Source organism: Sceloporus occidentalis, unplaced genomic scaffold, assembly GCF_023333645.1.
Source record: "Sceloporus occidentalis isolate IW3139 unplaced genomic scaffold, rSceOcc1.0.p SCAF_1, whole genome shotgun sequence".
Classification (NCBI taxonomy): domain Eukaryota; kingdom Metazoa; phylum Chordata; class Lepidosauria; order Squamata; family Phrynosomatidae; genus Sceloporus; species Sceloporus occidentalis.
In genome coordinates this window covers 164900083-164914513 of record NW_028316981.1, presented here as the reverse complement: position 1 = coordinate 164914513, position 14431 = coordinate 164900083, and the positions used below count along the sequence as shown (strand labels likewise).

The 14431-nt window shown below is 44.4% G+C and overlaps 1 protein-coding gene across 3 annotated transcripts in view; it reads right to left on the bottom strand.

Moving 5' to 3' along the window:
* Positions 1-8473: 8473 nt before the first annotated feature.
* LOC149322642 (carboxy-terminal domain RNA polymerase II polypeptide A small phosphatase 2) overlaps positions 8474-14431 on the bottom strand; it is a 70656-nt gene continuing 64698 nt past the window's right edge. For all 3 annotated transcript variants that reach the window (XM_089480858.1, XM_089480873.1, XM_089480866.1), the window contains one exon: positions 8474-12653. In XM_089480858.1, coding sequence (XP_089336984.1) covers positions 12528-12653 — 126 coding nt within the window. In that variant the 3' untranslated portion in view covers positions 8474-12527. The remainder of the gene's footprint in view (positions 12654-14431) is intronic.

Genomic DNA, 14431 nt, shown 5'->3' with positions numbered 1-14431 from the left:
GAATTTAAGAGAAATTCTTCCCATTTGATAAACTCCCTTGTTATGAAATTAAAGTGGGAAGGGAAGAGCCATATACCTCACCTTGAGCTCAGTTGGACGAGAAAGGTCAAATATGAATGTAACTAATAAATACATAACGACGTGCATAAAGAAAAGAGAAGATAAAATGTCATACATCTGAGCCAAACTTCATACATTCTTGTCCCAATATACCTTGAGACAATAATTCTGGATGCAGTCTGATTTTATGAAAGTGTATCTGTCAGGGAGGAGGGGGAAGAAATAAACATGTTTCCCCCTTTCATATAGCCTTCAGCTATAATCCCAAACCACAGCTGGAGCTGGATCAGGCTGGGGGTATTCTAAAAACATGTTGATATAGATGAACCTCTAATTCCATTTCCAAGCCAGTTTGGCCCCATTCCCAGTCTCTCAGTAGCCTTGTGTGATGCCACTTATTATGCCACTGTAGTCAGAATGATCACCTGCTTGAGTCTCCAGTGTAACTCCAGAAATGACAATATTACAGCAACACTAGTCATGAGATCCTGTCTAAAAACACAGCATTTGCTGGTGCATTAGTATTATAGTATCTAAAAGACAGCAGAGTTGCAGAAGGACCCCATTCAGGAAGGGCAATGAGTGGTGTAGGAAGCACATTTGGACCCAGCCACATCATATTGTTTGCGGGAAATTACACTCTCATTCATATATTATAATGCAAATGGGGATTGTACAGGATATCCAAATGCCCACTGATATTCAACAAAAGAGGCTGTCCTTCTGATGTGTACACTCTGCCTAAGGCAGGGCGTATATCTGCAATCACTGCATGTTAACAATATACTCATAGAATGTACAAAATTGTTTGTTCTAACAATCCAATGGGTTTTTTTAGATAATATTTACAATTAATAAACAATATCCGTATCGATCTGTTACAATGCACCTTCATTGCATAACATGTCTACGTGAGAGAGCCTACTGTACAGTGGCACCCTGACTGTGGCATACTGGCTGTGTAGAGCTGGTTGTAGTGGCTGGTGAGGCCCACTGGTCACAGGGCAATGTCTCCAGAGGTAAAGTCAGAAGTAGCAGGGATTGCACCCAGTTTGCTAGGTAACCTGCCCACCTTTACTTATCTTCTGGTTGGGAGAGGTTCTGGGGATTAGGTAGGTTGTACCCCCACCTACCCAAACAGTAGAGGATCAGTCCCAACAAGTACAGAAACATCGAACCTACAGATCTAGTCTGGCCTGCAGAGGGTGAAGGTCCCTGCAGCACCTTGGGGAGGGAGCGCTCTGGATTCCTTTCTTCCTCTCCATTAGCCCATTTAGGTGGCACTTCCAGGAGCTGGCTGAGTCATAATCTGGAGTTCTTTACTCTTCCCTGCCTTCCCCACACCAAGGAGGCAGGAGAAGCAAGAACAAAGCCAGCCTGTCCCACCCTGGGCTTGGGAGGGCCATCCTCTGACAGAAAGGTTGCCATATTCCAGTCCCACATATCCAGACATCTAATTTGCATATTATGCAAATAAAATTATGCATATTATTAATTTGCATTCTGATTATGCAAATTCAATACATTAATCATTGCACTTTTCCTTTCTATGGGGCTTTCTACATTGCCATTTGGGACGTCCTCCGGACGTCCCATTTTAAAAAAGGGGCGTCTCTTTTAGACGCCCCATGGCCTAGTACGGACTCCGTCCGTACAAGATGGCGGCGCCCCTTCTACATGGGCGCCGCCATCTTTACGTATCGGACGCACAGCGTCCAGACGCGTCGCGCCGCTGCTGACGTAGCGAGCGCGCCCCTGGCGCCTCGCTACGTCGCAAACGCGACGCAAAAAGAAGCTCCATTTTGGAGCTTCTTTTTTCGGTCCGCGCGGGAGTCGGGCCGTCTGAAGGCTCCGGCTCCCCCGCGGACCTTCTGGCGGCGGCGGCAGACCGCCGCAAAGCGGCGGTCTGTACCCCGCCATTGTTTCAAACTCAGTACCAGTAAGTACCAAGCTAAAGAACTCCCTTGTTCTTCATTTCCCACCTAGCAGGTGTGAAGAGAGGGAGGCTTCCAAGTCACTCCAGGGATTCTCTGAGGCTGTTTGGAAGCAAAGTTTGACTGTGCTCTAGGCTCAGATTGCTGACACAATCATAACACAACACAAGGCCATCTCTGTTTGACTCCTTTCCTTTCACACTGTCTGGGTCTGTCAAAGGAAGCAGGAAATGAATGGAAGAATAAGGTGGCAATGGTATACTTGTGCAGTAGCAACCGGAGCCTGCAGGGTGGGATGAGGCTGCAGTGCCAGTCATCTTACACAGTTTCCTGCTTAATCACCACTTCCACATTCCAACCCACCCATCTTCCTGAGATGAAGGAGAAATCTGGGATTTACTGCTTCAACTGGCCCAGCCAGCCAGGGCATTTTTTAGTCCTTTCAAGCCAAGATTTTCCAGGTTTTCCGGGACAAATGGCAACCCCATGACTGCTTTGCTCTCCCTTCCTCTTCCCTTAGCAACAAAGAGTGAGTGAGTTCCTGGCTGAAGTGGCAGGCAGAAAAGCTCCACCTAGCATGTCAGCTGGGGACCTGGGCTGTGTATGACCACACTTCTGACATGATGCAGGCCATGCAGAACTACAGGGTGGATCCATCCACTGCTGGCTCCCATGTTAGTAGGGAAGGGAAGAAAAATTGTCCAAAGTGTTTTGAACCCTGTCCTCAAAGTATATTCAGGACCTTGTGAACTCAATTAAAGCAATGTAAAACTTGGAATGGATTCAGAATCCCACCAGCATGGGAGCCACCAGTCAACCACGCTGAAATGGCTCCACATTCTGACTCTACAGCTGGCACCAACACCGCAATTCTTTTGGTGCTGAGTTAAAACTTTTAAAACATGCCCTTTTTATTTTCTAATGTTTGTTAGTCTACCGTATTGTTGCAGCTGGTCCCCTGCTATTGAAGGATGATGTTTTATTGTTTTGATCACATTTTGTATTTTGTGTGACCGGTTTTAACTGGGCTTTGTAGACACAGCCCTGCTATCTACAAGGATAAAGGGCAATTTCAAATATTTTAATGAACAAAACAACAACAAGAACAAACCAGGCACACACAAACACATTAAATTTGTCTGCCATACTAGACAGACATCAACACAGCTGATTATAATCAAAACTAAGTAAAGAGGATTTGAAAGACCTGGAACCTGGAAAATAATTTATGGACAAAGGGCTTATCTGCACTGCAGAAATAATGGAGTCTGACACCATTTTAAATGTTATGGCTCAATTTATGGAATCCTAAGATTGGTAGTTTTGAGAGATATTTAGCCTTCTCTGTTAGTGCATTCTAATGCCACAACAAATTACAAATCCCATAGGATGGAGCGAATGCAGTTAAAGTGGTGTCAAACTGCATTATTTCTGCAGTACAGAGGCAGCCAAAGCCACATCACAGGGTTAATAATCATTCTCTTTCTTCTTAGGGATCTTTGAGAGCTGTCATTCATGGGTTGGTGGAAAGTGCATCAAATAATTATCAGTAGCTGCACCACAACAACTCAGCTTTTCAGGTGTGGAGAATGCTATAGCCATCTATAGAGCCCCAAAGGGCTGCTTCTGTCTATTTCAGAAGAATGTTGGCTTTTAAAAATTCTTCAAATACCATTGTCAGAGTGGACAGCTGTCATTTGTAGTCCTCCAAGTCTCAAAATGTAGTGAGAAAAATATCGTATGACGTGTGAGCTGAGCTTTACCAAAAGGGGCTTATGTGTTACTAGTCTGGGTCTATGAATTCCTAATTTTTCTCTTCTGGAAAAGTTTCCATTATGTGGCATCTAGTAGATACCGTTGGAAACCCTTGGGCAAGTCACACTCTCTCAGCCTCAAAGGATGGCAATAGTAAACCCCCTCTGAAGAAACTTGCCAAGAAAACCATATAATAGGTCCTCCTTAGGGTTGCCATAAGTCAGAAAATGGTGGTTATGCATCCGATACTGTGTGTGACTCCTAAATCAGTTCTCTCTGCTATCTTTAGTCTATCTCCCTCACCTTTGCTATAATACTCTGCAGTGTGATTAAGTAATTACTGTAATCCAATCAAATTTAGCACAGATCCAGAGAAGGAGTTTCTTTGAAAGAAAAATATGTGTTTTAGTTTTCAGAACAAACCCGGCCCATGACTTAGTACTTTCAGACCTATTCATTGCATTTATTCCAAGACTCAGGGCTAGGCTTGATAGTCAGCAAGACACCGCTGAATCCCTGGCTTTCTGAGTTTCTTCCAATGGATGCCCAGGGGCACTAACTAGCACTAGATTAGTCACACTAGAACACCAAACTGAAGCCAACCTTGCCAGAGCTCTACCCACGAATGTGACTTCATTGCCAGGCTACAGTCCTAGTATAAGTTGAGGATGAATAAAGAGAGGTGTCTGGGTGTGTCTTGCTCACCAAGCACAAACTGCACAAACCTATCTGAGGGACCTGTGCTGCATGAACAGATGTTTAAGAACTCTGTTCAGCTATGAAGCTTAAGCCCTTAAGGGAGCTGTTCTCTGAATCTAACTCTGCCTCAAAGAGTTACCATCCATTTAAAATGAAACCTCTCTCTGTGTGTTGTTTGCCTTCAAGTCCTTTTCACCTTATGACGACCCTAAGGACAACCCCAAATATTTTGAAGGGAAGGATAAGAATGAGATTATGGCTGCATCTGAACTGTAGAAATAATTTAGATTGACACCACTTTAACTGCCATGGTTCAATGCTATGAAATTCTGTGGTTTGTATTTTTGAGAGAGATTTTACCTTTTCTGTCAGAGAGCTCTGGTGCCCCACAAGCTACAAATCACATAATTCCATAGCACTGAGCCATGGCATTTAACATATTGTCAAACTGCATTATTTCTGCAGTGCAGATGCAGCCAATCTTAATCTTTGCTGTTTACTAAAGAAATTCCAAGGGGCTTTGAACTACATGAAATTTTTAAAATTAGGATTGCAATCCTATTACTCTACCTGGTAGTGATGAACTTAATAAGTTCATCACTACCAGGTAGAGTCTGTGTGTGTCTTCAAGTCACCTGTCCATTTATGCCAACCCCATGAATTTCTTAGGTTTTGCTTAGAAAAGGAATCATCAGAGGTGGTTTGCCAGTTCCTTCCTCTAAATATAGCCTACAGCACCTGGTATTTGTTGTCAGTCTCTCATCCAACTATTTACCAGGGCTGACCCTGCTTAACTTCCAAGATAAGATGGGATCTGATGGCTTTAGGATATGTTAGTAAATGTATGCATGATTGTTGTTGTTGTGTGTGTTCAAGTCCTTTCCAACTTATGGTGACCATAAGGTGAGCCTATCATTACATTTAAGTTCTGCATTTGACTTGACCCATCTTTCCTTTACTGATTTTAGGCATTTAATGATCATTATTATTATGTCCTATGGCTCTTTTTGAAATATTCAAAGCATAGGAAGGTTACTTTTTTTTGGACTACAACTCCCAGGATCCGTTAGTCAGCATGGTCGCTAGCCATAGTCCAAAAAGATAAATTTCTCAAGCTCTAAACATCCAATCCCCTCAGGTCATCCTGATTTGCCACCTTGTTTCAAAGGCATTCCTGGACAGTTCTGCCTTCTATCCTCACCTCTTCCACATGCATTGCCTCTCCCACCCTAGAAGCCAAAGTAACATCCTTACCTGTATTTGTGCCTGACTCCAGGGCTGTGAAGGATGAAGAGCAGAAATTGTTCCAGCTCTGTGTAGCACCTGCGTGTCCAGGGGATCTAGACCTACTCATGGAAGATTTGCCTGCATTTGCATCTTGCCCACATATCAGCTGCCTGGGCCAATCCCGTGTTGGGCTCGCCCTGTGGTTTGGGCTAATGTAAGAAAAGCATCTATTTGTCTTTCTTGACAGCACTGAGGAGCAAGAGCCTCCAAGGCTGCCTTTGCGTTTTCTCTTGCCATTCCCACCCGGCCCAGTATCCCACACCCTTTTTCCCATTGATTTTTCTTAAGTGCTGAGGCGCATCAATAATTCAACCAAATAGGGGGCAAAGGGGTGTGTGCGTATGTGTGTGTGTGTAGCTAACCACATTACAGCACATTCCTGGGTACTACACAGCAAAGATGGTAGATCAGGAGGCAATGACTTTGCCCTTCAGAGGCAGCCGTCAGCACAGAGATAGCCTTGATATGTTTGAAGCAATTCACAAGATCTCAGGTCTTTCTTGCTCACTGGGCCTGGTGTTGTGATTCTGCAACATTAAAATAAAAAAGCCTCCCAGTAAAGCAGAGGTGAGGAACTTCTAGTCTGTGTCCAAATCAGGGCTTCCAGACCCAGATAGCTGGACATGACCCCCCTCCTCAAAAAATGTCAATCTTGTTATGAGTACTCTTTATTCCATTCTGTTCTGTCCCTGAATGGCAAATATGACAGACGGGATTATGTACAAAGTGCCTGGATGTAAAGGCAGCCTCACCATTGTAGTACTGAATAAATGTAAGGACCACATCTGTAACATCACCTCTTTTGGGGTCTGGTGCCACCCACTGATGGGATGCAGACCCTGGCAGGGTTCAAGTGAGGTATTTTGAACTTCAACGGTGGGAACACTCCATACGTGCTTCTGTAAAGCTAGCTTCAAGAGGTTAGGCATTTGCTGAAGCCTCCAAGCTACAAAGGTTTGCCTAGCCAATAACATGGAATGCTGGGAATTACAGTCCAAGAGCATCTGGAAGGCTGCATGATTTGTACCCCTGCTTTAAGCAGACTTTATACTATCTGAGCACTATTAGATTCCTGCCTCTTTCAGGCTGTGATTATTTTGTATGTCTTCACCACTATAACCTACATTAATAAATGGAGAGATCTTTCCTATGGCCAGTCACCCTCTGCACTGCTTATATGGCTAGTGTGTACATATATAATACGAATGTATTCCGTATATATGTTTGTAATTTGATTATGTCAATATGAAGGGATGACTTGTGTTAGCAAGCCTTCACAGATCAAAAGCACATCACTGATACACAATTAATTCAAAAGGTAAAATACCTTCTGTCCCCACAGCTGTCCAGAACATCAGCTTTCTCCAATCTGGTGCCCTACAGATTTATTGGCCGTGTAGGTGACAGATGATGGGAGTAGCAGTCCCACAGGTCAGGGAAGCCTAGTGTCGCTTTATGAGCACTTGTGAAGAATCAAGAAGTTACAGAAAAGCACCAACAGTGCTAGCTCATAATCTTTAGCCATGAGTTCAAGTCCCATTGGCTTCTGAAATTAAGTTGCATGTAATGTTTATGATACACATCTGGCTCATTTGATTTCTCAGAACCAGCAGCTCACTGTCCAAATGATGACCAAATCTTACTATTGTGTTGCTCCTGGGTGACATCCAAAGCTTCTGTGCAAAGCAACATATTCACGTTTAACTGATGCTGCAGTCATAGAATCATAGAATAGAGTTGGAAGAGACCGCAAGGGCCATCCCATCCAACCCCCTGCCATGCAGGAAATCCACATCAAAGCACCCCCGACAAATGGCCATCCAGCCTCTGTTTAAAGACCTCCAAGGAGGGAAATTCCACTACACTCCGAGGGAGTGTGTTCCATTGTCGAACAACCCTTACTGTCAGGAACTTCTTCCTAATGTTGAGGTGAATATCTTTTGCTATAGCTTGCATCCATTGTTCTGGGTCCTATTTTCTGGAGCAGCAGAAAAAAAAGCTTGCTCCCTCCTCAATATGACATCCGTTCAAATATTTAAACAGGGCTATCATATCACCCCTTAACCTTCTCTTCTCCAGGCTAAACATCCCCAGCTCCCTAAGTCATTCCTCGTAGGGCATGGCTTCCAGACCCTTCTCCATTTTAGTCACTCTCCTTTGGACATGCTCGTTTCTCCACATCCTTTTTAAATTGTGGTGCCCTGAACTGGACACAATATTCCAGGCGGGGCCTGACCAAAGCAGAAGAGTGACATTATTACTTCTCTTGATCTAGACACTATACTTCTATTGATGCAGCCTAAAATTGCATTGGCCTTTTTAGCTGCTGCATCGCACTGTTCACTCATGTTCAACTTGTGGTCCACTTGGACTCCCAGATCCCTTTCACGTGTAGTTTCATTCAGCCAGGTGTCCCCCATCCTATATCTGTGCATTTCATTTTTCCGCCCTAAGTGCAGTACCTTGCATTTCTCCATGCTGAAATTCATTTTGTTAGCTTTGGCCCAGCTTTCTAGTCTATTCAGGTTATCTTGAATTTTGATCCTTTTCCTCTGGGGTACTAGCTACTCCTGCTGAAGTCATTTGTGAACTTGCTGAGGCTGTGGTGATTTTTGAATTGTGTTTCTTTCCACAGCAAGAAATGTTGACCCTCAGGAATGGTCTGCTCAGAGGCAAAACTCTTTTTCTTCTATCCCAAGATTGCAGGGAGGAGGGGAAAAGATAAACATACTACTTACTTTCTTTTTAAAAATTTATTTAATTGCAGTTAATACAAAGATTTCAAAAATAGAAAGAGATCAAAACGGCAACAATGCCGGCTTCAAGTTTTGGGATATTTTTTTCTCAATTAAAACACAATTAAAACAAAACCCCCAAAAACAGCAAGTGAGGACATGTGACAAAGGCAACTGATGTTTTTTTACACTTCGGTGAGGTGAAGAGAGAAAGAGAAAGTTCAGGGCCCTCATTACTGAAAAGCACCAGCTACCACTCCCTTTATGAAGCAGGAGCACCCAAGCACAAGTGAATACAAGTAGTACAGTGGACCTTTGGTATCCAGTGGGGTTTGGTTCAGGACATTGCGTGGATACCAAAAACCATGGGTGCTCCAGTCCCATTAAATGCAATGACATAGTAAAATGGCAAAATCAAGGTTTGCTTTTTTGGAATTTATGTATTTTAAAAATATTTTCATCCTATGGATGCTTGAATCTGTGGATAAAAAATCCGCAGATACAGCAAATGTCTGTGTGGTGGCATCAGTGGAGTGGCTACATAAGGCATTCCTAAAAGGCACACCCCAGGTTAAGTGCTAGAGCCATTTAATGGCTGGTGTTTGGCCCTCATCACCAGCTGGGTTTGATCAAGGCACAATCCCAACATTGGCATTTTGGCCCAGGCATCCTTATGGCTATCAAAGGCTAAACGGGTCTTACCCTCAGAGTGGGGATGTGAGTTAAAAAGCAAGTCCCCCACTCAGAGTGAATCCACACAACTAATTCCTCTACTACTCTCTTACCCTTCCATCCGCCCCACCAGAGTGTGATTGTTTGACAGGATCCATCATTTGTCAGACGAAATTTCACATTTCTTTCACCAAAGGTATTTCCTAATAGCATATGGATGTGTTCAAGTTGCTCATTTGCTGCCTCATTCAGATGAAGCAATTGCCACAAAGATCCTGCTACATGCAGAACAGCCTGCAATTTGGTGGGGGGAACCAGTAATCCCAATCCCAACTCAGGCTTATCTTTGGGGCAGAGGAGAAAGAAGCAATTCTGGAGTAATTGCAGAGTACCTTTCATTTGCCTGCACTAGAGGGAATGAATACAACAGGAGTGTCATTGCTAGGGTTTTTCCCATCAAGGGGAGAGTTTTGAAACTCAGCACAGTGGAGTTACAAAGACAGCTTCATATTTGGAGAAAGGGCCCAGAGTGTGGTGTGTGGTTTCTCTTCAGCTAAGAAAGGGCAAAGATGAAGCAGGGAGCAAGGACTCAACCAGGAAGGAGTGACAAAGAGGTTTTGTTCTTTCCAGCATTCATTAACTTTGCAACATTTAAGGCTTTATGTTGTAGAGAGAAACAACAGCTGACTGACCAATATGGGGGGGGGGGGGGAGAGGAACCAGGGTGACCTCCTTTCCCAGGATACATCCTACATTTCTTTTCCTTTTTTTCTACATTTCAACCTTTTGTCTAGGAGGAATTTCAAAATGTCCTCCATTTTGAGCATGACTAAGAAGCATAGATTTGTCTTTATATGAGGGTTTTTAGCTTTTATTTCCAATGTCCTACATTTCCCTCAAATGTCCTACATTTCCCTCAAATGTCCTACATTTTGTGGTGCCTTATCCTCCTTTGCGGTTAGGTCACCTGGTCATCCTGTCCTCTACCAAGTTGGAGACATTCCCCCATGAAACCCTTTCCAATGGCGATGTGCACCATTGGCAACTGTGGCAAAGAGAAGGGCAGAGTTTTATATTGAAAGTAGGAGAGAAGCTGATGCTTCTCAAGAGCAAGTTGAGGCCTTGTCTGCACATCTGAGCTGACAGGCACACACACAGTCAAAACTTGCAGGTCAGATAGCAGCCAATCCACACACTTAATAATTAAACTTTTAAGCAGTGTTTTGGGCAGAGTAAAGAACTGCCTGCCCACTCAAACCAACAGCAAGTCTTTGAAGCTTTGGTCCTTTTGAGCCTCCCACCTAGTGATGAGAGACCTCTCAGCCCACCACTTGGATCCAAGTATGATGCAGCACCAGAAATACATAAAGGAACGAAAAAGAGCCCTGAAGAATCTCTGCTTCTCTCGTCACACAACCATTAACAACATGGAGTCACTTGCAGTGTATTGCTTATGGGAAGGAAAGCAAGCGAAAGCAAGCTGGCTTTAAATTTAAACATTTGGTTGTCCTTTCACTGCACGGCACTTCAAAAGCACCTGTTCACAGCATGTGAAGACATGACTAGGAAGGGTAGCGTACCGTGCCATGAGGAGGGGAAAGGGGAAAATGAGTGGCTCTGGCTTGTTACCCTAAATGAGGCTGGCAGCTCCGTATCATATAAATAGTAACAAAAACCCCTGTATACATTTGGTTTTTCAGAGCTGACTGACACCACTTGACAAGGCTGAGGGAGCGTGCAGTGAAAGGAGCAGGGCATCCAAACTGCTCCATGGAGGCTTGGCCCAGAGAGTGCCTGACAAGAAGGAGGCACAGTCACTTGCTCTTAAGCAGCTGCAGGGCACAGGCAAGGGAAGGCAGCGCTCAAGCCTCCCCTTACTTCCCTCAAAAATGCAACATGGAACAAACAGGTTGTGCGCACACAAGAAACAATGTGCCCCCCTCCACTTCCCCCTGCTGCAGCTTCTAGTATGCTAGTCCATGATTCCCTGAGGCCACCCAAAGGGCTGGGTTTTCAAGTTTTCATGATGGGCCCTAATATGAGTCCTGAGCAGGAAGACAGGTGATGTCCTGGTTGCCTGGGCACCATCAAAGGGGGTAAGACACTGACGGGCCAAAGTCACATCCTCCTATCCCTCAGGCTAGCATCCACTCTCAGTGAGGACAGAGGAACTGACAGCGGTCCGACCTGCAAACTGGGTGAAGTAACAAGGCAAATGTTTAAGGCAAGAGATGTTGCTTTAAACTAGTTTAGTTCTGCCCCCTCTCCCAAACACGACTAGGCCTGGAGTGCAGGATCATCTATAATGCTGATTCTAAACTGATATGGAGTGTGGAGGGACTGGGTAGGTTAACTGTTTTAGTCTTAGTCTTTAACTAGGCTATGCCATTAATATTAGAGGGGTTTTGCAAGGTCTTCACTTCCTTGGGCCTTATCTTTCACCTGCAGCCATATTCCAGGCACAAGGATAGGGTGCAATCCAGATTAAATGCTTCTTTTGAGCAAAGGAAAATTAGGGACTAAGCCCCTTGAATGCATGGGCTTGATTTCTCTGAAGGAGAAGTGTTGTAAAGAGCAGGACAAAGGAAGATGCACAAAATGGCTTCAGCTACAGTCCCCACCACCACCACTTTCTAGCCATGTATGAAAGGCAAGGAGAAGTCTTTCCTACATGAAACCCAATAGCTAAACAGAATCCTTCTTCATGGTGCCTGGAAAGGGCAGAGAGAAATATTTGAGAGACAAGGGGAGGTCCTCACATGGAGCCCTGTCCTGCCTGAGAGAAGATAAGGCTCCAAATATCCTTAGCTCCAGGGCTGTATTCCTGGGGTCTGGGTAAAGCAGCACTCTCAGGAGCATCCGAAAAGGGTGAGGAAGAGGAAAATACCTTTTTCGAAAAAAGAAATAAAGAAAAGAAATGCCAAACAAATCATTTGGCATTGTTTTAGGTTGCTGAGGGAGAAGGCCGTCTGAGCTGCATGGACAATATCCACAGTGAATCAACACCCTGCAGCAAATGCGGGTAGGGGGCAGAAAGAAAGTAGAGCCTCCATGGTGTGAGGAGGGGAGGAAATATCCCCCTTGATACTGCCCGAGTCCCTGCAGTGCATAGATATGAGCGCTGTTGGGGAGGGGGCATCCTTCTTGGATGTCCCCAGATTTGGGTGGAAAGGCCAGAGGCTCTGGCGTCTGGCCATACCCTGGTTGGAAACAGCTCTGGCCTAACCTAATGAGTGGCCAGGCAGGTTATTGCCCTCAACGTTCTTGCATCTGCCGTGTGGGAGGGTCATGGGTAACACATGTGCTGTTCCCCTCCCTTCCTCCTGGCCAATACTGAAGGCACTGAGTGAAAAAGTTCCCCTTTGGGCATAGTGCTAGGAGGGCTTTAGGGTGCCCTTAGTTGACCAAGGCTGGTATAAACGTCCTCTGCTTCACTCAGCTCCTCAAAGATTGGGATCAAGTTCAGCAGCTCAGTGTCCGCCATGTCATCAAACCAAGACTGTACCGGCACCTACAGAGGACAAAGAGAGGTCAGTCTGGAGAATGAGGCAGGAGAGGGGGTGTACATAGGCGGTAGGAAACAGGACTTTTGGAAACAGAATAATCTAAGGACTTTATTTTGGTATCCCTCTCCCTCAGTTCAAGGTGCTTAATACCTTAGGGCATTCACTATATTTTGGTGTCTGAGACAGAAAATGCTGTTTTCTCTTCACAGCAATTAAAAAAAGGTATGCTTCTGTCTTACCAGTAGTAAAAATTCAGTGCTAATAAATTAACTATCCCACGACTCTGGATCCCACTATTCTCCATAATTGTTGGCTGGTCTCTAACACTCCATTTTTAGGCAAGTTTCTGGAGTATGTAGTGGCTTCCCAGCTCAGGAGTTTCTGGATGAGACAGATTATCTAAATCCATTTCAATCTGGATTCAGGCTTGGTTATGGAGTAGAAATGGCTTAGGCTGCCTTGATGGATGACCTACACCAGAAGTTAGACAATAGGAGAGTGCCCCCTTTGGTTCTGCTGGACCTCTTGGCTGCTTTCAATACAGGGTGACCAGATGTCATAACTGCAAAGGAGGACAAAGCACTGTAAAATGTAGGATACGCAAGAAAAATGTAGGCCATTTGAAAATAAAAGTTAAAACACTCATAGAAATATAAATGGAGGGCATTTTGGAATTCCTTCTGGGCAGAAGGCTGAAATAGAGATATGACCTGGAAAAGGCGGACATTTGGTCACCCTGTTTCAATACCACTGATCATGGTATCCTTCTGGGTTGTCTTGCTGATATGAGACTTGGGGCCATTGTTTTAGAGAGCCTTCCTGGTGGACTCCCGCTAAGTCCCTTGGCTGGTGGCATGTGGATTGATCCATTTCCTGTATTGCTATGTACTGTATATGTATTATCCTACTTGTGAGTATGTATTTTCCCTGGATAATGATTAACCTTCCATTTTGAAGCCAAGCCCTCCCTCCTGTCCATCTGCCTTGGTCCAGGCCTCGGAGGTTGAGAGGAACTGCTGGACCTCTTACCCTTTCCCATCACCACTCCCTTCTCCTTCTGTGTCATGTCTTTTTAGATTGTAAGCCTGAGGGCAGGGAACCGTCTAACTAAAAAGATTGCATGTACAGCGCTGTGTAAATTTACAGCGCTTCATAAATAAAGGTTAATAATAATAATAATAATAATGATGATGATAATATTTAACATATACACTACACACTTGATCTTTGCCAAAAGGCCGAGAAGCAATATTTAATATATTCATGAAACTACTGGAACAGGTTTAAGATACACTATTTAACATATACATGAATCTACTGTAAGAGTTTTTCCAGAGTCTTGGGATTCAGTGCCATCAGTATGCAGATGACACCCAACTCTATTACTCCTTTCCACCACAAGCCAAGGAGGCTGTTTCAGTCCGAAACCAATTCCTATCACCAGTAATGGACTGGATGAGGGCAAACAAATTGGAACTTAACCCAGACCAGAGGGAGGTGTTCTTGATCCATCAAAAGGCAGATCAGGCAATAGGGATTCAGCCTGTGCTGGATGGAGTTACATATCCCTTGAAGACTCAGATCTGCAGCTTTGGTGTACTCCTGGATTCAGCCCTGAGCCTGGAAGTTCAGGTTTCAATGGTGGCTAAGAATATATTTGTACAGTTAAAGATTGTGTACCAGCTAAGCCTGTCCCTTAAGATGTCAGATCTAGTCACGATGAACACCCCTTAGTTACATCCTGAATGAACTCCTGTAACATACTCTACATGGGGCTGCTTCT